This window comes from Protopterus annectens, chromosome 11.part0 (assembly GCF_019279795.1).
Source record: "Protopterus annectens isolate FY-2018-M chromosome 11.part0, PAN1.0, whole genome shotgun sequence".
Classification (NCBI taxonomy): Eukaryota; Metazoa; Chordata; order Ceratodontiformes; family Protopteridae; genus Protopterus; species Protopterus annectens.
In genome coordinates, this window is record NC_056745.1 from 1,337,978,473 (window position 1) to 1,338,002,094 (window position 23,622).

The 23,622-nt window shown below is 40.2% G+C and overlaps 1 protein-coding gene across 1 annotated transcript in view; it reads right to left on the reverse strand.

Moving 5' to 3' along the window:
- SBF1 (SET binding factor 1) overlaps positions 1–23,622 on the reverse strand; it is a gene marked incomplete in the record, with an annotated part of 3,250,730 nt that overhangs the window by 427,325 nt on the left and 2,799,783 nt on the right. Inside the window, 2 exon segments of the mRNA XM_044088658.1 lie at positions 7,777–7,907; positions 16,727–16,853. Coding sequence (XP_043944593.1) covers positions 7,777–7,907; positions 16,727–16,853 — 258 coding nt within the window.

Genomic DNA, 23,622 nt, shown 5'->3' on the forward strand with positions numbered 1-23,622 from the left:
TCCTCAGATAGCTAGCAAATGTTGGACGTGTGACAGGGAAGAAAGAGCCAACAAAGAACATGCGTTTTGGGAGTATAATAAGTTGGCAGATTTTAAAAATTCCCTGCAGAGTACTCTGTCAGAAATATTGGGTGAGCAAATGAGTGTAACTAAGGATATAGTTATTTTGAGCTGGGAGACAGGATCTGAACTTCTAGAAATAGGAAAGCCTTGTTAAGATTAATTCTGCTGGCTGCCAAAAAACAATCTAAACCAACTGTACTTGAAGTACTGAACATTATAAAAGTGATAAATATACTAGAAAAGGGATCTTTAGAAAAAGGAAGGAGCAAATTACATATCAGTAAATGGAAGCTCTGGTAATAGTACATGCAGAATAATGTTCAGGAGGAGTGAGGTTTAAAGGAAGGCAGGAATTCAGCAATTTGTGTAATACCGGACTGATGACAATTACAAAGAAAGAAAAGATATGTGACGCATAATCTATGTAAATGGAAGAAAATGTTAACAGTTTTTCTTTTCTGTTAATGTAAGTTTGCTTACGTCTTAAGTGATACTTAATAAAGATGTGTAAAAAATATGTGCTACAGACAGTCCTTCAAGCAAACTATTACTGGAAATATTACAGATGCAATGATAAGGATAATTGTGAAACAATGAACTTGATTTATGTTGCTTGGTGTATATTCTGTACAGAAGACTTAGGGATGGCATGGCACAACATGTATATGACAATAAGAAATTGAATCTTAATAATGCTTTAGCTACACATGTTTCGTTGATGGGAAAGGAATGTGCTTTTACGTTTTTTGCATTACACATAGTGTGCCAAGATTTAAGAATGGTCATTGGGAATAAAACTGAATGAAAAGAATATGTTTAGATAAGCAGGATGAAAGCAACTTATTTTCCTGATCTAAATGAGACTTTCCCTTTAAAACCAGTTTTACATTCAAAATTACTGCAACATTATTCATGCAACACTATTTATTTAAACTGAGGCTGTGTGTATGGAATTTTGAATACTTGGGAAAGCCCATGTTTTAAACATTTTAATTACAAATAGTAGTTGTGGACTTTGCGGTTCTTTTGTACTTATTTTAAAACCACTGTGTAATGTTAATGCAATAAATGAGCACAGAAGCAGTACCAATGACTTTACATGTATGTCCGGCAGCTGGAGCACAGGATTAAAGCTCTGGGCTGTTAATGAGCTGCTTTCTGCACTGCAGAATACAGGATTTGATTTCTTACACATCTCTTTGTCCACTGTGTCACTTTGACCAAGTTATAAATGATGTGTGAATGGCACTGACCTGAAAAGGGACACGTGTCCAGTGGGCTTACCCAGTTAAAACATATAAGCAGAAAGATCACCACAAATGTCACTGTGTAATCTGTCATTATCACTATGAGACAAAGGAGAGATGGAACTTCATCTACAAACTCTAACATAGTACCCTAAGTAGAAGAACTGAGATGTATGAATCCCATGTTTTAGTGACAGAAAGGACCATCTCCAAGTGAACAGTTAAGATGCGAGATCCTGCTATGTAATGTAGGACAATACCTTTCTTACAAAGGATAGCCAAGAGGTACTGCTACATAGTCTGGAGGGTTGTATCAAAGGGTTCATTAATGCAACTTTTCTTGTTTAACAGTCACGGCTGAAATAGTCTGGCCTAAATACTAGCAGGAACATCAAAGGACCCTGATAAACTTTTTGAGCAGATACAAATAATATCAATTTCAACAGCAAGAAGTGCACTATTTGGTATCTACGGCTTTCTAATAAGAATCTACATGCTATCAATAATGACACATTATTAGTTCGTATTCAAATTAAGAACCTAGGAGTTGTGCTAAACATTCAGTTAGCTTTATCAACATCAGTTTGTCAGAAAGTGAACTTGCAATATTGAAACAAATCTGAAGAAAGTAGCGTGACAAACAAGTGCTAGTATCTCTACTTAATTCAGGAGCGAGACCCCATACCAAGTACTGTTCTACTGTTTACATTTATTCTGCTTTAGAGAAATACAGAACCAAATTCATAAATATGACACTAGGCACATTTTATCTAGGGGAAAAAATCTGTATAATGAATGGCTTAAAAATCCCATTCTATTTATTACAGGCTCCTTACAGGATGTCCTGTTACGGTTTGTAAGTTGTTTACATATAAGACACTCAAAAGCTTTACTTGAGGATGTAGTTTATAAAGCTTGATACAGGAACAAGAAACATACTTAAGTACAAACATGGGTAGATTCTGCACTAACATAAAAGGTAATTTCTTTCATATAGAGCATACAAGGGCATAAAACAAATTACTCATGGGCATGAGAACCTCAAAGTCACTGAAAGAATTAAAAAAATATTTGGAGCCCTAAGCCCTTAACTCATGCTGCATCCCATACATATTAATCCCACATTCAAAACCTACTTTATGTGGGACAGAAGAGGGGTGAGATTTCCAGCATGTAATATAGAACTACATTCTGCAGAGCAAATAAGTGTGAATCATATTATGTAATAATCGGGAAACAAAGTATTTCCTCAAGAAGCCGCTGAGAGGTATGAAAGCCACTGAGTAATGTGAGACAATATCCTTTACATGCAGGACAGATACAAAACATTAACTATGTTCTGAAATTGGAAACATTACACACGATATTCATACTGCACAAAAAGGGTAATGTAGGACTAGTCAGTATAAGCACTGTGCAATATAAGACAACCGAGACAAATGAATATCTCTGTGAAATGTGGGAAATAGTTTAATGAAGAACAACTGAGAGGACTGAATACAATATGTAATGTGATTCAAAACCACTTTGTGCAGAATGGACAAAACGCATGAATCTCAAAAAGCAACGTATGACAATACCATCTCTGTGTGGGAGAAGTGAGTGATACAGGTTTTGCTGTGTGAGGAAGAAAAAGACCTTATTTGCAAGGATCATCATGGCCAGTGTGAGATCTACTCTCTCCATTTGGAGGCAGATGAAGAATATGAACACTAATGTACATTGTGGGATAGTATGCTCCTCATACAGAACAAGCAAATCAAGCACAGCAATATGGAATCTCTATAACAATCACTTCACATGGCAAAAAAGCAGTGCAGCCATTTTTTCCCCCTACAGTGATTACACAAACTGGAGCACTGAATCCCTTACTACCAAACCCCTCATAACCCACTATATATACATATATATATATATATATATATATATATATATATATATATATATATATATATACACATACATATATATACATACACACACACATACACACTCTTCAGGCCATGGATCTACAATTTCCTAGTGTCTTCATAGCCAGTTTGGTAGAAATGCACATCCTGAGATAATGTCAAAACTGTCTCATGTTTACTGACAACCAGCTAATTCTCAACCAATCTGATACACTGTGTGAGAGATATAATTATACAGAGTCTCTGGAGACAAGACTCTCACCACACAGCCACTACAAATAGCAAACAGGTTGTAAGAAACAAAACACTACCGAATACCTGCTACAAACAATGCAAGACAAACACAGATGCACATATTCTGAGGTTCTTAAAAGTAATCTAACCAAAGCAAAACCTCAAAAACTTCCAGACACAGTAATTACAATAAGTATCCTTGCGAATCTCAAAAATGTACTACCAAAGCAACACCACTGCAACACATTCAGCATCAACTCTCAGTGTTCACTGTATCCAAGCCCATAAGACAGATCCTCACAAAATCCAACATCTTGGTCACAGGAGACTCCACTGTGAGGCACACTGATATCCCACTTACCAGGCTGAGCAATAAGAGAGGGCTACTGGGGCCAGCACCTGTCAGATTATGCTAACACCTGGGCCACTGAGGCATAAGTGTAAGTCAAAGTTCATGTGGGAGTAAATAATCTGAGATTTACCTCTCTGGACTATATGAGGAAACATGCTGGAGCTCTCAGAATGTGCATCCCAAGCCGGTATTAGCCTAACACTGAACGGCATTCTACCTTCTCCAAGGGTGATGCCACAATATGATAAAAAATATAACTGATTTTAATAATTGGCTTAGTTCTGATGTCATTTGAAATGGGTACAATATTTGTCAGCCTAGAAAGTGGTCGACAGACTGCAGTGCTTCACCAGGGATGGTCTGCACCTGTCCCTCTATGCATTTGGGGCCCTGTCCAAATTCTTCTCGTAGTATAAATCCTACTACAGGTCTCCCCTGAAAAGAGGCTACTAGCCTAGTGGGACTAACCAAGTCAAATTACTTAAATTTGAATACTGGCTAAAAGCTTGTCCACCCACATAGTGCCTTCTTAGGTACTGCCAATCTGATACTCTATCCAACATGGCTAAACCAACCCAGAACATTCTAAAGGTTATACTGCTCAATGCTCAGAAGTCTAAAAAAAACTCCATTCCCTGCAAGCTCTTCTCTTTCTGGAAAATTGAAAATGTCTGGTCAGTTACTGAGACATGGTTTAAAGCTGTGGACAGCACTCCAACAGTGCAGGGCTACAATGCCTTCCACACATTTAGGCCAGCTATTGCACAGAATTGGACAATGTGTAGTGTCATCAAAATTTACATAAAAAATAATCAAACCTCAAGGCTGGTCAAGCAGTATGGTACATTTGAACTTCTTGTATAACTCACAAAGTAAAGTTCCACACTCTTGCAAGCTATAGGTCCCCATCTATGACCCAGGAAATTCATACCACTTAAATGAATTTAAGTCACTCTACCTTTCAACCCAACATGATAATCATAGATGACTTTAACTACCCCACTGTAGACTTGGGAGTTATACATGGCCTCAAACTTGCAGACTCAAATACTCCTAGACTTTCTCAGTATGAATGCCCTGGACAAACTAGTCTACAAGCCCACTGGGGTGCAAACATCCTTGACCTTGTCCTCACCAACATGTTACAATCCCCTGAGTGGGATGCCCACTTTGGTCAGGTCAGACCATACAGCTATCTCCTTTGAATGGAAAATAAAACCCGGCACAACAGGTAACCCCTGGTACTTATAGGAATTATTTCACGTTTAATGTCCTACTTTTAAGTGGCACCCTGTCAAAATTCAAGAACTCCCAAGCCCAGAGAAGACTGCTGCCTATTGCAGAGTTGTTGTGTCTTTCGGCTTTTCCCGGTTAGGGGTTGCCACAGCGGAACTCCGGTCCGCTAATGAATGGCAGTAGATTTTTACGTGCCGAGTTACCAGCCCTGATGTCACGTATGTCTCCAGACAGAAGACGCACTAGCTGAGAATCGAACGGGACAACATCTTACTGTGAGGCGACAGCGCTACCGCAGCACCACCACTGCAGTACACAGTCATTTACAAAAACACTGTAGAATCATGTATATAGCTGCATAAAGGCAGTGGTATCTACCCAAAATAAGCACAGGATTAACTGCAAATATACAGCCATCCTGGTGGAATTCCATCAATAGACTGTACAACAAAAAGAAGAAAGTCATGGCCAAAAATAGAAAGTGCAATAGCCAGCAAAGTATGTGCTCCCTCATCAAGCTAAATAAATTCAGGCGATTAATTACATCTACCAAATCCAAATCTGAGGTAAAAGTAGCCTCCCAAGGCAAACAATCACCCACAAGGCATTCTTCAGCTATGTCCAAAACATCTAAGTCAATACACAACAATGTGCTAAAGTAAACGTAAATGAAACCACCCATAATAAGCCACAGGATATAGCAAATGTACTGCCTGATAAAATCATCTACATGTCTTTACCCCCCCCCCCCCGACACATCTCATGAAATTCCCTCGACCACATCTCCCCTAGCTATCATTACGGAACAGGTCCTCAATGCACACTCCAAACCCAAAAACACATCAATGGAACCTGACAACATCTCAGGATACTTCCTTAACAACATGAAACATAACTTACTAGAAGCACTGTTCAGTCATAGCATCCATACAAGCTTCATGACAAGTGAATGAAGGACTGCAAATGTTATCCGTCTACACAAGGGCAGGCCATCCGTGGATGTGGGAAACTACTGACCAATAAGCCTGACTAGTCTCATATGTAAGGCCATGGAATGAATAATCACAGACATGATAAACAATGACATAGGAAACCTTCAGACACTGGATTCAACTCAGTTTGGTTTCCTCAGGAGCAAATCACACCTACTTAATCTGGTGGACTTTTTTGAGAATGTTACTAAAGAAATGGATGCGGGCATAATGGTGCATACTTAAGCTGCCTAAAGCATTCAACACATTACCCCACTCAGGCATTATAAATAACCTCATGAAACAAAGTATAAAGCCCTAAGTCACCCATTGGATAAGCCAGCTCACAGGTGGGACACAAGAAAAGAGGACAGGTAAATCTACAAAAAGGTCAGTCATTAATGCAGTCCCCTAGGGCTTGGTGCTGAGGCCACTCCTTTTTGGTGTCTACTCTATGAAGTCAAGGTCAATATCAAAGGCCTCTGGCTGATCAAGTTCGCAGATGATTGCAAACTAGAAGCTGTCACAGACTCCCTGAAAGATACAAACAGCCTCCAAAGAAGGTTGACACAGTCTAATAACTGGTGCCAAAGCAACGATCTAAAACTCAACTTCAAGAAATGCATAACAGTATCTTTCAGTAAGAACACCACCCCGGAAACAAATGCAATAACAATACACCCCTAAGAGTACCCTGGAGCCCGTTACTTGGCCTTTGATCAACATGTGTTAACTATAATAAGGAAAATATTCTATGTTGCACAACTTATAAGCAAGAGCATGGCATCTAGGTCCAAAGATGTCATTATTCAATTGTACTCGGCCTTCATCAGACCAGTCATTGAGTACAATGCCCCCTGATCAGCCGTGTGCAACAACTGGAGCCTCCTCACAAGTTCCTCACTAAAAGAATATGTGGTGCAGAAACATGTCCTATGCAGACCACCTCAAAGCAATATTCTTGAAATCTTGTGTCCTACAGAAAGCTGAGGGGTGATCTATGCCTGGTATTTAAAGCAGTCTCTGATCCAGCCCTTATGGACCTGTTGCAGATAAATAAAACAAACACCAACACCCAGTCTAGGGACTTGTCTGCAACATAAATAAGACATGTTTGTAGGGACAGATATGTACTAGAGGCTTCCCTTTCTCTGGTACAGGCTTGCCATCCATTTGAAGCATAGCTCTGCCCTGCAGTTATTCAAGTACAACTTGGAACTGTTGATGGTGAATCATAAATTTACTCCAGATCTGCCAACTATGTCCCTATTTGAAATGGGAAGCTTGAAAATGTTCACCACTCAAACTCAAGTTATACCCCCTGCAAAATGAGTGGTATCACAACCTGTCAAATATAGTTTGGAAGCATGGCTAGGCTTAAAAATGGTCCTTTAGCTTAGTAATCACCTGTAAATCTATAACAGGTAAGAACGTACAGATCAACTGCGGTATGTGACACAGTACAAGCAGAAATCCTAATATGTGATGTGGAAGACTGCCCTCTCCATGTGGATCTGCTGAAAAGTAAATACAAATTACACTATGTAATTCATAGCATGACCATCACCTTAGGGAAAGAATGAAAGGTACAACTCTCCCATGAGACAGCAATCACTGGTTTGAAGACACAGAATGAGATGGTGATCTGCAAAAAACTTCCTTACATAAAGGTATCTGAAGTGGCACAGCACCTCTAAGAATATGTTGTGCATCATAAAAACATTAGATTACTATGAACTGTGTTTTAAAAGCAGCACTCTTACCTCTCCATCATCAGGTGCATACATGTAGTTGTAAAAAACAGGAGTTCTCTTATGCAGCCTCTCAATATAATCCCACACAGTCTTAAAAATATGCTGACTTTTCCTTTCTCCTTTCTCTTCATACATTATACCTTTAAGGAAAGAAAAATAAAATACTTGTTAATACTCACAGTCATCACAGCTTACAATGAAAGATCTAAAAACTGATGACTTACTAAGAAATGAAGCATCCAAAAATGATCTTCTCAAAACCTACTTAAAACAAACATAAGCCTAAGCAACTACATGTCCAGATATGTCCATTATTTGAAATGTCACGACCATTTAAAATTACTACAACTATTTTGTTTATAAAAATATTCTTCATATCCCTCTTGGCTAACATTTGCAAACAAAACTTGCTCACAAACTCAAGGCTGATGCTCCACTGTGAAATTAACTATTTAATAAAACAATCGCTACAAATAACTGAAATGCTTCTTTTGGTGTAGCAATTTAATTTCAGACTAAAATAAAATACAGGCTGGCACAGTATCATATCACCTTCAAGAAGACTCCATGTTGAGGTAGAATACATAGGTAGCACCTTCTTGTGCACATATGTAGGTCTTTTCTTACATTATAAGCTCCAAAATCAGACACACCAATTTGCCTGCATACATCATATCTCTGCACCAAAGTTAAGAGTCAAGTATGTTTTCAACATTCTTAGTTCTTAATCCTGAGGGGCTTGCAAGTAAAAAAAAGCAGGCTAACTGATAAAGCAATAAAAATGATAAACTAGGACTTCAAAATTAAATTTAGAGAAGCCATTCTGTCACAATTTGGCAGTCTGAGTCTTCCTAGCATGGGGAATAGAGCGATAGTAAATGTACTCAACCACAGAGGGCCCCCTTAGAGATCAGCCTGTACAATGAGTATCCATACACAGTATAGTTATGTGAATAGACACAACAGAGCAGCACATGGGATCCCTGCGGCAAGGAATCTTATTAACTCATTATTACCATAACAGACATACACTCAGTGTTACTGTATTTCAGCAGGGAATATTACTACTGAGTGAAGATGCATAGGTGAACTTAGAATGGAAAATGCAATAAAATAGGACAGAGTTCTGAAGAAATACATGTAAATATTTAGAATAGAATAGAAGATGTGAACTTTCTAGCAGGAACCCAGAGAGAATTTACATATTATTCCCCAATATACAATAGCTGGGTTACACTGGACAGAAATTACATTTTGCAAGAACATGGGTTTTTAACTGAAAACTGTGAAACTTCCAATAACTATTTCAGATCATATAAAAATAATAATAGAAAGTTGAAGGATAATCAAGAAAAATGACACCTTCACATTCCTACTTATTTGTTAAAAAGAAGAAATTAAGGAGAGAGTGGTGGAAATGAAGATTCAAGAGTGAGTAGGGAAGGCAGAAATGTCTTCAGAAGTGACAGATAGTGAGTGGGATGAGAGGCAAATGGAAATTAAAAACATGGTGGAAATAAGAGAAAGATATTGGCAAGAAGTAATAAAATTATTTAAAGGGGTTATCACATGTTAAAAGTACTGCAAATAAAAGGGAAAATAAAATAAAATAAAAATAAATTAGCCTAATGAAGGCAAAATGTGAAGAAATAAAAGAGCTCTGGAAGAAGTGGATAGAGACCCCAGCAATCTGAAAAAAGCATGGCAATGGGAAGCCAGCAACACTCTGAGCAAGATCAAGCCCAAGAACAAGAAATAACATAAAAGGATGTCCTGACGAAATAAGGAAAATCAACTCAAAACTTGATGAAAATGTGCTAGAAAATTATAAAAATATCAGAGAAACATCAGAAGTTGTAAACAAACATTCAGAAGCCATACAGTTCATTATACATGAGATCCTCAAACTCAAGGCTTGGACAGAGGCCTCTGAGGTAAACCTTGAACTAATGTCACCTGTGTTAACAGACCTCAAAGACAGATTAATGAGTATAATCTTATCTGTAAATGGAATATCAAAAGGGGCTTAAGGTAGTAACTGCAAAACCTTTTCTAAAAGTGGCTGGCAGAGATAACCCATCTCAAACAGGAAGAATATCCAGACTGAGCATGTACACCAGACTGCTTGAGTCCTACTGAGAGAAGGCAGGAGAAATCCAAGAATAATAATAATATGGTTTCTCCCTAGGAGGTAAAAGTAAATATTTTGTAGATGGTGTGGAAACCAGGTATCAGAATAAGTTGTGGGGACTCCTTAGTATAAATGAACATAGAATTTTCAGCAGAAAGTAAAAAATGGGTACATTTCATACCTGTTCAGAGGGAATGTAAACTTAAGGGCACTGGGTACAGACTGATGTATCCAGCTGCTATAAAGGTATTTTTGCCAAAGGGCCCCAAAATCTTTGCTGTCCCAGTGGAGGCAATGAAATTATTGGATGTGTCAGAACAGCAACAACAGGAATAATGGACTCAACCATTGCTATGAGATGGTACAACAGTGGATTAGCTAAGAATTCCAAAATTTATGAGTGAGAGGAAAGACAAAGATGTTGTTCCTAGTTTTCACAAGGTACAAGACAATGAAATCAAGAGTCAACCCTATTCAGTCGCAAGAGGAAGACAGCAGAATATGGAGACAATCCAGCTTTAAAATGAAAATGAGAAGACTGGGGTGCAGAGATCGTAACAGAACATCTCTGGTTTTATGCCCACTTAGGTAAAGGACTAATATCTAACTAGGGAAACAAGCATGTATGCAAGTCTGAACTGGGTAGAGATGGACTAACTAAAGCTGCTGGACAAGATTACAAGTTTAAATATCCAAGGAACAGGTACTGGGAGCAAATGGCTAGACAGAAAAAAAGAGTGAGATGTGGCCAAGCAGAATTATGGACTGTTGCTTGGAAACTGCTTTCTCTACAAGGGATTGATAACAGAGTACATGCAAACATAAAAGAGTAGGGGAAGGTTAAGTGAAAGACGAGCTCTGGTGGAGTTTTTAGTTGAGTCTAGAACAGAAACTGCTGTTAACAATGGAATAATTAGTAGGATGTGAAAAGTAAAACATGACAACTTTCAGAATCAATCAGATAATATCAGCAAAGGCTGACAAGCAGAATGGAAAGGCAGTATACAAAGGAACATAAGGAGGATACCTGCAGCAACAAAGTGAATACATATGTATCTTTATACACCAAAGCAGACTTCAGAGAATTTTTCCTCAGACAGATAGCAAATGCTTATTGTGCGACAGGAAACTTGTTTTTTGGGGATTAAACAAGTTGGCAGAATTTAAATATTCCTTACTGTTGGGGTGGGGCAGTGGATTAGCAATTGTAACCAAGAAAAGTATTCTTTTTAGCTGGGATTAAAAAATGAATTGCTTAGACGTAGCATGTCTTTACACTAAGTTTAATGCTATTGGCTGCCAAAAAAGCAACTACTTGAAAATAGAAATTGAAATCTAAACCAATTATAGTTGAAGTACTGAAAGTTGTAAAGGAGATAAAAGAATTGGAGCTGTGATCATTAAAAATAGGAAAGTTCAAACAACTGCTTTTTTCCCACTTTCTGAAAGTTAAGTAAGTTCAGTTAGAGATTTGCTGTTCTGAACTGTTTGGAAGTTTCTAGAAGGCCAGTGCTTGCTTGGGCTAAAGGGAAGTCCCTGTGTTCACCAGTGGGAGTGGTTAACACTGAACAGCCAGCCTGTCCCTGGAGGAGTGGTTACTACCTAGAAGCTGTAGTTTTATTGGCCATTTTGGATCAATTCTAAACTCCTTGATCTGTCTCTCTTAAAACCTGGCTGCCTCGTGGTTTTGGCGTCTTTTCAGGCTTGCTAGTTGTTGCTGAAGCACCTACCAAGGGGAGAAAACGCTGAGAGAAGAAAATGAGCCACTTTTGTGATTTTAAGTATTTTCTTCTGATTTTTTGTCAAGTTTTACTGCTTTGCAGCCTATTTTTTGGCATTTTCCGACTTGCTAAAGTTTATATCTGTAACAGTAACAGTACGTGGAACACATCTAGAACCTGTTTACTGCATTTCCTGTGTTGCACTTAATTTAAAATATTTTTTTCTCTAAAAACTGCATTTTACCTGATTCTGACCTAGCACTCAAGTGTGGGGTCATTTATTGCACTGTTGTGATTATTTTGCTGCTTGTGTATCTCTGCTACCTTTAAACTACAACAAAAAGAAAAAAAAAAAAATCTTGCTTTTTTCCCACTTTCTGAAAGTTAAGAAAATTCAGTTACAGATTTGCTGTTCTGAACTGTTTGGAAGTTTCTAGAAGGCCACTGCTTGCTTGGGCTAAAGAGAAGTCTCTGTGTTCACCAGTAGGAGTGGTTAACACTGAACAGCCTGCCTGTCCCTGGAGGAGTGGTTACTACCTAGAAGCTGTAGTTTTATTGGCCATTTTGGGTCAATTCTAAACTCCTTGCTCTCTCTCTCTCTTAAAACCCTACAACTCTCTTTTTGCGTGGTTTTGCGCACTGAGCAGCGTCGGGCAGCGCCGACTAAACAGGTTTAAACTATTCCAGGCTCCACAAAGTCTGCTCTTCACTTTTCCCTTAGAACTGTTCAAACTCTCAAAGTAATCACTCTATTCTCTTTCTAAAGCCCTGCACTTGCTCAGCTCTTATAAGGAAACACTAACTAAAGTACTACACCATCCTTGACTTCTCATAAGTATTAGGCTCCCGATTGGTCCTTCCTGATCAAGTGAAAAATCAGTTCCCTTCCCTAATCTGATCAGTAAAAAACGAGTTCCCTATACTAATCTGGTATGTCCAAGGGTCAGTTTCAAGGTTACTCTCCAGTCCAGTTGGTGAATTTTGAGGCAATGTTACAATTGCCTTATGTACACAGACAACCCTCTCCTCCTTCCAACAAACTCTAATACATGTGAGAGATGCAGTTACACAGCCAAACTGGAGGCGGAACTCTTTCAACCCAAGACTGGCACAGTCAGTCAGGAGGAAAAGGTAACCACCCTCACCACAAATCCAGTCTCACACAGGCCTATTGCATCTGCATACCCAACACAAACACACAAAAACATACACGGAGGCTCTAAATAAAAATCTGCCTAAACAGCAAAGACCTCCTAAGAAGATATCCAAGCAACAGCCACCCCTCAACAATACCCACGAATCACATATCTCACAAAATCAGTGTGCCTCACAGTCACAGCCCTTAAGGCCAAACAACACACCAAATACACTTGTTATAGGGGACTCTATTGTCCGGCACACTGACGTCCTGCTCACCAGACTGAACAAGGAGAAGGTCACTGTAAGCTGCCTGTCAGGTGCTAGGATCCGCCACATAACGCAAGCACTCAGGTCACTCCAAAGCAAGTACAAGTATGACTCCGTCATTGTCCATGCTGGTGTGGAGGACCTGAGACGTACCTCCCTGGACTACATGAAGAGGGACATAGAGGAGCTCTCTGACCATGTAACACAGGCTGGTATGACCCTGACCTTGAGTTGCATCTTGCCCTCACCAAGAATGATGCCACAGTATAAAGACAAAATGATCAGTTTCAACAATTGGCTAAAGTATTGGTGTCATTCAAAGGGGATCCAGTGTCTGTCTACCTGGGATGACATGCTCGACAAGCCACGTTGCTTCGCTTGGGATGGCTTGCACCTATCACCCTTAGGCTTTTGTATACTGGCCAAGGCTCTTGCCACCCCTATAGTGCCTTTTTTAGGCAAGGCTCAAAGGACAAACCCACCTCCATAGACAACCCAAGGATAAAAAAACTAAAGGTAATGCTACTCAATGCCAGAAGTCTAAACCTCAAGATGCACGCACTCGAGGCTCTCCTCAGTATGGAAAAAATCGATGTCTGTGCAGTAACAGAAACCTGGTTCAAGGCTCCTGAGAGCACCCCAGCACTACCAGGTTATAACTCATACCATGCGTTTCGGCCCCAAAACTCGGACCGAAGCACAAAAGGAGGGGGAGTATCTATATTCACCTCCAGGTTAGTGGCACTGCACGAAGCATTGGAAACAATCCATGTGCAACTAACAGCGGGCAAAACTGCCTTTCAGTTTGTAGCCTGCTACAGAACACCCTCCCTATTACAGGAACCCCACTTGGCATTCCTGAGAACACTGGAGAATATGAAGGTCTGTCCAAACACTATGTTATTGGGTGACTTCAACTACCCAAGCATTGACTGGGAAAACTACTCAAGCCCAAACACCCTTGCCCAATGGTTCCTTGAATTTATAAACTCTAATGCAATGGAACAACTGGTCACCACTCCCACAAGAGGGGACATATTGGACCTGGTCATCACCAACATGGGGACTCTATGTTCCACACCAGAGGTAAACCCCTCATTGGTAAGATCGGACCATAAACAAATTTCCCTGGACATCCATATCCCGTCCCCACCCCCAGCCAAGGAAATCACTGTAAAGAATTTCTCAAAAGCCAACTTTGCACTTCTCAAGACTGAGGTGGAATCCTTCAAAGCCCCTGGGCCAGAGGATAATACAGCCCAATCCGCAGAATCCTTTACAAATGCATTCTATGAGCACCTGCAGGAATGCATGGATCGTGCTATCCCAAATAAAACCAAGACACATTCCTCCAAAAACAGGAGACCGGTCTGGTGGACCCCGGCCATAAATAAGCTATACAACAGAAGGAGGAAGCTACTACATGACAGAGCAAAATCCCAAAAAGGGAAGGCATCTCTGATCAGTATTAGCAAGAAACTTCGATCCCTCATAAAATCATCAAAGGCCAGCTTCGAAAGAAAAATTGCCCTAGACACTAAAGATAATCACAAGGCCTTCTTTAGTTATGTCAGGAACATGGGCGGAAACTCCCAGATATACTCTGAATTGTTGCATAACGGTACAAAATATACCGAACCTACAGACATAGCCAACATCCTGGCAGACTGATTCAGTGTAAACTCCCCCCCCCAAAGGAGCAAATGCCTATCCCAACTGAATGTAACCTCCCTGACATCACAGCTGCCCTCTCCAAAGCAAAAAAACACAGCATCTATGGGACCGGACGGTGTCCCAGGCTGTGTCTTACACGAGCTCCAAGAAGAACTGAACCCTCACATTAAGTCACTGTTCAAACTTAGCCTTACTACAGGATATGTACCCAAAGAATGGCGTACAGCTACAGTGGTCCCACTCCACAAAGGTGGTGCCACAATGGACCCTGGAAACTATCGCCCCATAAGCCTGACTAGACTAGTCTAGTCTGTAAAGCTATGGAGCGTATTATCATGGAACTCATAAACAAACACATTGGGAGCCTCCAGACACTGGACCCTACCCAATTCCGCTTTGTTAAGGGCAGATCTTGCCTCTTAAACCTAGTTGATTTCTTTGAAACAGTTACCAAAGCCATAGATGAGGGTAAGGTAGTCCACACAGCCTACCTGGACCTCACAAAAGCCTTTGACATAATACTCCACTCGGGCATCATAAATAAGCTTACCAGCTTAAATATCAACCCCTATATCACAAGATGGGTTGCAAACTGGCTCAGAGATAGAACCCACATGGTCAGAATCGCAGGTGCCATGTCCGAATCCAAACCAGTTACAAGTGGCATCCCACAGGGCTCAGTTCTGGGACCTCTCTTGTTCGGTATATACTTCTCTGAGGTTCAGGCTAACACGGGGGGATTATGGCTGACAAAGTTCGCAGATGACTGCAAACTGGGGGCCATAATCGAATCTCCAGCTGACACAAGCATCCTCCAAAAGGGTCTCACAGAGACAGATGCTTGGTGCCATAGCCACGGCCTCAAGCTGAATGCTAAAAAGTGCATAGTCATCCCCATTGGGAAAAACAAGGTGCCCACAAATTATCACATAGGTGGTAATCCATTAAGTATGGAAGAAGTAATTAGAGATTTGGGGACCAACGTAGATAGTAATCTCTCCTTTGATAATCACGCTGCTAAAGTGGTTAGAAAGACCTTCTATATAGCCCACCTTATCACGAAAGGGTTCGCATCTAGATCAAGAGAGGTCATTGTGCCCCTCTACTCGTCACTCATCAGGCCCATAATTGAATACAATGCCCCTTTTGGGATGTACCTTACCCGACACCTGCAGCAACTGGAGAGACCCCAAAAGTACCTCACCAAGAAGATTCATGGGCTACAAACAGATGTGCTATGCAGCTCGACTAAAGAAACTCCAGCTCTACTCAGTTGCTTACCGCCTCTACTCAGAGGCGATCTATGTCTGACGTACAAAGCCATGTCAAACTCAGAATTAATGGACATGCTCCACCTCAAAAAATCCAAGTCCCTTAGAGCTACACGCTCCAGGGACCTAAACCTCAGCACAAAAATAAATAGGACATGCTGGAGGGACAGATTCGTTTCCCAGAGGCTCCCCTCACTCTGGAATAGAATCCCAATTCATGTTAGACATAGCCCTCTTCAAGTGAAATCTGGACGCGTGGATGGGAAATCGCAAATTCACCCCTGGGATCTCTTTCTGTGTCCCTGCTAGACAGAGGCACAGTAAACTAATCTTAAAAGGGTACCTTCTATGACCTACTTTACAGAGGCACAGTAGGCTAATCTAATAGGGAGGCTGAAGCCAAATACATTCTGGCTAGGCTTATAAATGCCCTAGGGCAGATAGCCTAGTATCTACCTATGAACCTACACAGAAATAAATGAAATATGTGGGAACAACATAAGCAGGATAATGTTTAGGAGGAGAAAAAGTGAAATTTCAGGAAATTTAGTACTTGAGCAATTTATGCAATGGAGTAAATAACTGTTTAAAAACAAAACATACTATGTATGAAAAGTGGCTTTTCTTTCATATTAATGTATTTGTACTCATATTATTATGAAACAAATATGAATTTAATAAAAATGTTTAAAAAAATCATTGGCCTCCATACAAAGCCTCAGACATTCAAAATGCATGAACAGGCAAGTACTTACCAAGTTCTATTCTTTCATAGTCTGAATCAAGAAGGAATGTCCTGAAACGGTTGGAAATATAGTGATAGGCCAAGAATTTCAAGTAATACTGGCTGAACTCAAACTCCATAGGGAACTGATGATGGATCTGGAAAAAAGGAAATACAATGTCAAACACAGACAGCAAAAGAAGTGTTTTTCTAGTGGGTTCTGTCAAAATCTTATATATACCCTCTTCAAAATCATATACTTACTACGTATAGCTGTCTCTGTGGCACACGGGGTAAAAGTCCTGACTGAGCTAAATGACCTAGGCTGGATTAGCTGCTTAAGTGCTGAAGAGGCTGCAAGTAGCCGCCACACCAAGCAAGCATCAAACTATTGGGGGACAGAGGCAGGTGTGAAGTGATACATGAGTCGCATGCCTCTTACTGTGGAAGTCCTGTTCATCCAAAGGAGCTGGGGGTTTAAATGAAGCTACGGCAAGTACAAGCAGACATCTCTGATGGTTGCCTGGATGGCAGTAACCCTCTTGGGGAAAAATAGGAGCTGAAAATGTGGTGCTGAAGGTCAGATGGCAACGGGGAGAAAAACACAAAATAATACTGTCTGATGAGATGTGCATTTGAACTGCATACAAGTTATGACAAGCACTCACCATAAAAAAACAGATATGCACTCACCATATTAAACGCAATTATCAGACAACGGTCTATGTTGAGATTTCCTCTTCTAGCATGTCTAACTTGGCACAACTCTTGAACTGTTTAGCTCCCAAGCTCAGGAGTCATGTCATGATATGACACGCACAGTCCTGTGCTCTTTACTTTGAACTCCAGGTAATCAAACAAACAAACCTGAGAAACATGAACAAACATGGAAAAAAATTATATACTTGTAAAACTGCAGAAGAGTTAATCCACTTCGGTGGACAGACAGAATGCCCAGAAAGAAAGGTGATGAAGGGGATGGTGACAGAGTAATAAGCATCCACTGCAAAGAGATGTCTCTTTCAGACATGATAAGAGATATTATTGCAGTATCAGCTGACCTAAGAGGAGACTCTCCTATGTGGACTTAGGACTGAGCTTCCTTCCTTCCACTCCAGTATAAGAATTATGCATACTAAATTATCTACTTATGCTGTGTTGATGAGGTAATTTAAAAGACCGAAACATGCATGTCCACAACTATTGGGGGTTGGCTTTACTGGTTTGAATGTAACCAAAAACACTTAAAAATAGTCATGGACATGAAACAGTTGATGTCCTTAATGGGCTAATTGCATATATCCCATGGGCCTCCATTACAGCAGGTTTAAGGTATCGCACAGTAAAAACTCAGGCTTGGCTATGTTTTTCTTGCAGTTCATTCTCAAGGGTACATATCAGTTATGTGATGTGTGCAGTTGTATTACTTACCATACTAGGGCAGCACATCTAACTCTTCAATCAACCAGGTCACCCTCAACACTAAATATAACCCCCAAGCAGAAAACAAATGAAGGCTCAACACCCACTGGCTGCACAGAGGAGACCTGTGTCTGCCTTTTTGAGGTATGAAAGATCCAGTCTTATATGATCCCTATTTTCTTTGCAAAATTAGTCACTCAATTAGCAGCCATACAAGGGACCCAAGTATACACCAACATATAAACCAGACTTTCTGGAGGTATAGGTTTCTAACTCAACATATTCCTAAATTATGGAATAAGTTACCACTACAGGTCAAGCAAAGTTCTAATTTGCCAGCCTTTAAGCCTAGTCTTGATGACTGGATGGCTACACTAATTATTTACACCAGGACTATTCTATATGGCACTGCTTGATTTGGGAGGTATGCAGTATTAAATACTCTTAAAAGATCACAAGAACTTTTAAGGGTGTCTACCTAAAGGTATATATGGTATAAGTGACTGACTGACTGCTGAATAAGGTAGTTGACTATCCAATAAAAGACCATTTTAAGCCACTGTCCAGGCTCACAAGAGAAGCAGGTAAAATTTTAAAAGGAACCCCGTGACTCACCACATGGAAGGCCATACAAGCACAGAAAAATCTACAACCAACACAGTAGGGCCCCCATAAAATAACTAATAACATCAAAACATATCTGGTATGTTAACACAGGGGACCTCCTTGATGAGTCTACAAATCAGGTGAATCTCAAGCTACTGAGTATCATTACACCAGAAAAGCAGACAATAGTACGGCACTAGATTGACTTCTGGTTTGTTACAGTTAGCATTTAGTATCATTACACCAGAAAAGCAGACAACAGTACGGCACTAGATTGACTTCTGGTTTGTTACAGTTAGCATTTCTGTTGAATTATCTCTAAGTAAATTATTTTGTTCTTCAGCTAAATTAGCTTTGTTAAAAATAGCTAAGTAGTCCTATGCAGTAAAACACAAGTAAAGTGGAAGTGTGGCTTGTGCTTTACAGACCTGGGTGCATAGTTTGAATTGGTTTGTAACGCATCTGCTTACTGACTAGAGTGCCATTAGTTCCTTAATTCTACATATCACTGCGTCTTAGATTTATTGTTTGCTATTGTGGCTTGCCTGAATTGGGAGAATTCCCTGTTTACATCTTTAACAAAAACAAATCACATTACTTGGCATCTCTACAGCACAAAAGTTGTTTTTGTTGTCTTTTGGCTTTTCCCGGTTAGGGGTCGCCACAGCAGAACTCTAGTCCGTTAATGATTGGCAGTAAATTTTGATGAACGCCAAGGTGCCAGCTCGATGTTCAACTTTCAACGAAGGCACGTCCATTTACGCATACAGCACAAAAGTAAGCAACAGTATCACAGTAAATTAATCTCTGGCTTGTTATGGTTAACATTTTTGTAGTATTTTTCCCCAACCCTCAATACATTTTGGTATTGTGGTTTTAAACAGCATCTCTGTTTTCCACCGTTATGTTAAACTGACCATCAAAGTGCCACTGTCACCTCTTTCATTGTACTGTTAAGTGTAGAAGATCTTTAAATACTTCCTTCTCCCTGTTTTCTACAGATCCACAGTACTGACTGCCCACCTAGCCAACTAATGTTCCTTAAATCACCTCTCTCGCTATAAATTGTCTCTGGAAATTCTTCATAGTCTCATTTTATCTGCCTTACTGCTGAGAACTAGCAGATCAAACTGAAAGGTTCCTCCCACCTTAGACTGCTAAAGATCAAGTCACCCTTCTTATCTTCCTGCCTGCCAACTGTGCTATGCCCTGCCTGGTAGGTTTATCCCTCTTTCCATATTTCTTCTTAAAATATGCTCATTCTAGTATTCCAATATATAGACCCTTCCTACAAATTCACTTCATTACCATTCATTTAGTACTCCTTCTCTAATATATATGTATTTATTGTGATCCAAGTCAAGAATTGGTTTAATCTCTGGTAAGTATATGGGAAGAGCTAAACTATTTCTGGGCCTCTGACTGAAGTCTTGAAATGTGCTGGTATGCTGTTGGCCAGTGAGCTTGTTTAAATGTTATGTACTTCTCTGCTGGCATAAATTGCATATGTAGCAAGGTGCTGCTCCTCACTTGGCTGTTTAACTGTGCACTGTACAGACAGAGGCTCTTAAAACCATAACTTCCTCTATGTACCGAAACAGCACTCAAGCTAATCTGCTGTAAACTCAAGTGCTCCTTACAGTGTTATACATGGTACAGCATGTAACCAAGCATCTTACCATTGATTGTAGCCTTACTTAAATATCACCCTAGCTAAACTATTCTATACATTATAGGTACCACCCCCTTGTAGCCTACTATAATAATACTGGAAACCACTGATCTGAACACTCCTACTGTCTCTGTAGCCACCTTAGTAAAAACAGGCATCCTGGGGCAATGTAGAAATTGTCTCATGCTTTCTGATAACCTCCTAATCCTCAAACAATCTGATAAAGTATAGGACAGATGTGGATATATATTGTCACTGAAGTCCAGACTTTCACAAACAGCCACTATAAATACCAAACAGGTTGTCAAAGACACACCACTACACAACACCTGCCATACATACTATAAGGCAAACACTCAGACCAAAAATCCTGAGGCTCTTAAAAAGTAATTAACCCAAACCAAAACAGCCTTCTGAACATAGTAATTACAATAAGTGTTTTTGGCAAACACAAAAACACTTAAAGCTACACTCACCACAATCAGTCTCACCTCACAGTGTCTTAGCGTCAAAGCACATTAGGCAGACTATAACACATCCCAATATTTTGGTCATAGGTGACTGCATTGTGAGGCATACAGATGTCCCAATCGCCAGGTTGAACAAAGAGAGGGTTATGGTCAGTTGCCTTTCGGGGCATGATCCACCATAGTCAATGAACCACAAGTACCAGTATAACTCAGTCATAATTCATGTGGACATTAATGACCTGAAATGTACTCCCCTGGATTCTATGAAAACAGACATGAAGGAAGTCTTGGACTGTGTGTGCCAGGCTGGTATGAGCCTAGCATCGAGCAGTATTCTACCTTCTTGAAGAATGACACCACAAAAAGAAAAGAAGATAAATGACTTTAATAACTGGCTTAGTTTTGGGTGTCATTCGAAGGGGGTACTGTGATGACGTCAGGTAGTGCCATCTATGCCAGAGTACGGCTGTGCATGTGTAACATATGCCAGCATAACTAGCTGGAGTTTTGTAAAGAATTTTATGTCATTTGAATATCAAACTTATCTTTACAGAAGCTTGTGTTAAAAATGTACCAATGGTAGGTCTGCTGGACAGAGAAAAATATACATGTATGTCAGACTATACTGCAACTGATAAATGTATATATGTTAACAGAGGATGCAGAAAGGGAAGTGATTAAGCTCAGCCTAGCTAACTTTAAGAAAAAATAGCCTGAAATTAAATGACTTGGTTTAGGCCATAAAGATTTTATGTCACAGGCATGAGCGCAGCCAGAGACACAATGTCTGAGCTGGGATCCTGCTCTTATTGTCCTTAGTGGCAAATTCATTGCTACCCTGGGGTGCCACAGAATGGCTGGTTAGTCTCTACAGAAAGGATGAAAGAGTTGGAATTTTTTACAGTCTAGAAAAAGTTCTAAGTGTGTACTGTGACGCACCTGTGCCAGATCCTGGCTCAAGTTACTAGTGAGGGGGGGGGGGGGGGTAGCATGGGAACCACAGAGTCAGATGACCACATGTGATGTCATTCTGTTAGCCAGCACTGAAATTGTATTTAGATACTAGTAACAGATGGCACTCAGCACTCTCCTTTGCAACTGACAAGACCATTCACCCACTTCATCTTGCCTTGTTTTAGTAAGTAACTTAACTAAGAAACAGTAATTCTCCGGTCAGTTACGAAAACATAGGGAGATTAGCTGTATCTGTATCTGTCTGAGTCTTTCCACCTGTGTTATTTTGTGTATTAACTGTGAAATGGAACTCTGTCATTTATTGTAGATAGATATTCAGTATTTTCATGCTTTCTATTTTATTTATTATTAAATACATTTACACCTATCGTTGTGGCTGGTCTTTTAGAAAATATTTTAACTTTTGAGAGTAATTATATTTATTTGGTGGCACTGTGGCTTCATGCTCCTGAAAGTCTTGCTGATTGGTTAACACTACCATTTGTATAACTATTAACTTTACCAAGAGTAATTGGGTACCCTGGTAAGAGCCTTAAAGTAGCTGGATTGTGGCAGTGAATCGACCTTATAGTCTGGGTAGAGATGGCGTAGCAGATAAATCTGTATCAGCCTTTCCCAGGTGTGTGTGTGTGTGTGATGATCAAATGTCAAAAGGTGTGAGCGTGAGCTACATGGAACAGGGACACAGTGCAATGATTTATGCACAAGAAAGGTGGAGTCTTATTTGGGGCCTGGAGAGGAAGTCCAGCCCCAGGACTGGAGTGTGCTCCTTGTGTGCTCTTAAGGGAAATTGTGTTTGGTGCACACAACTGCATCTGAAAACACTTAGAACAAAAATAGATACACACAGTAAATGTTCGTCAGTGGTGACAATTGAGGCTCCTTGATTACTAGCCGAGAGAGGGATGTCACAAGTACAATATTTGTCTTCACCTGTCCCCTCTAGGCTTTCAAACATTGGCTACAACTTTTTTATCCCCTTACTGCTTTTCTTAGGCACAGTCAAATACATCATCCAACATGACTAGACTGACCCAGGATAATCTAAAGGTATTACTGCTCAATGCCAAGAGTCTAAACAAAAAACTCCACACTCTACAAGCCCAACTTACCCTGGAGAATGCAGATGTCTGTGTAGTTACTGAGAAATGGTTTAAAGTTGCATAAAGAACACCAGCAGTGTAGAGTTACCATGTCTGCCACACATTTAGCCCAGCTACTGTACAGGTAGGGACAAAAGGCGGAGGTGTCTCAATTTACATCAGCAACAAACACACCTCAAGGCTGGTCAAGCAATATAACACACTTGAGCTTCTGCATGTACAACTCACCACAAGCAAAGTACCATATATCTTTGCAAGCTAGGTACCCCTCTATGACCCAGGAAACCCATACCACTTACTTAAATGTACTGGAGTCACTCTTCATTAAACCCAGTGCCATACTCGTGGGGGACTTCAACTACTCCACTATAAACTGGGAAGAATACACAACCCCAAATTTGTAAGGACAAAGATTCATGGACCATGTCAACACTACCTAGTATGCAAGCCTACTGATGTCCAAATGTCCTTAATCTAGTCCTAATCAACATAGGAGAATGTTGCACTCCCTGCAACCCAGGGTGTAATTTCCTAAATGGTCAGGACTGATCACAAAGCTGTCTCATTTGAAATAAAAATAAAATACGGGTCACCAGCTAACCCTGGAACTTTTAGGAATTACTCCAAGGTAAACTTCTTACAATTAAGTAACACCCTGGTAACGTTTCAAGTTCCCCCA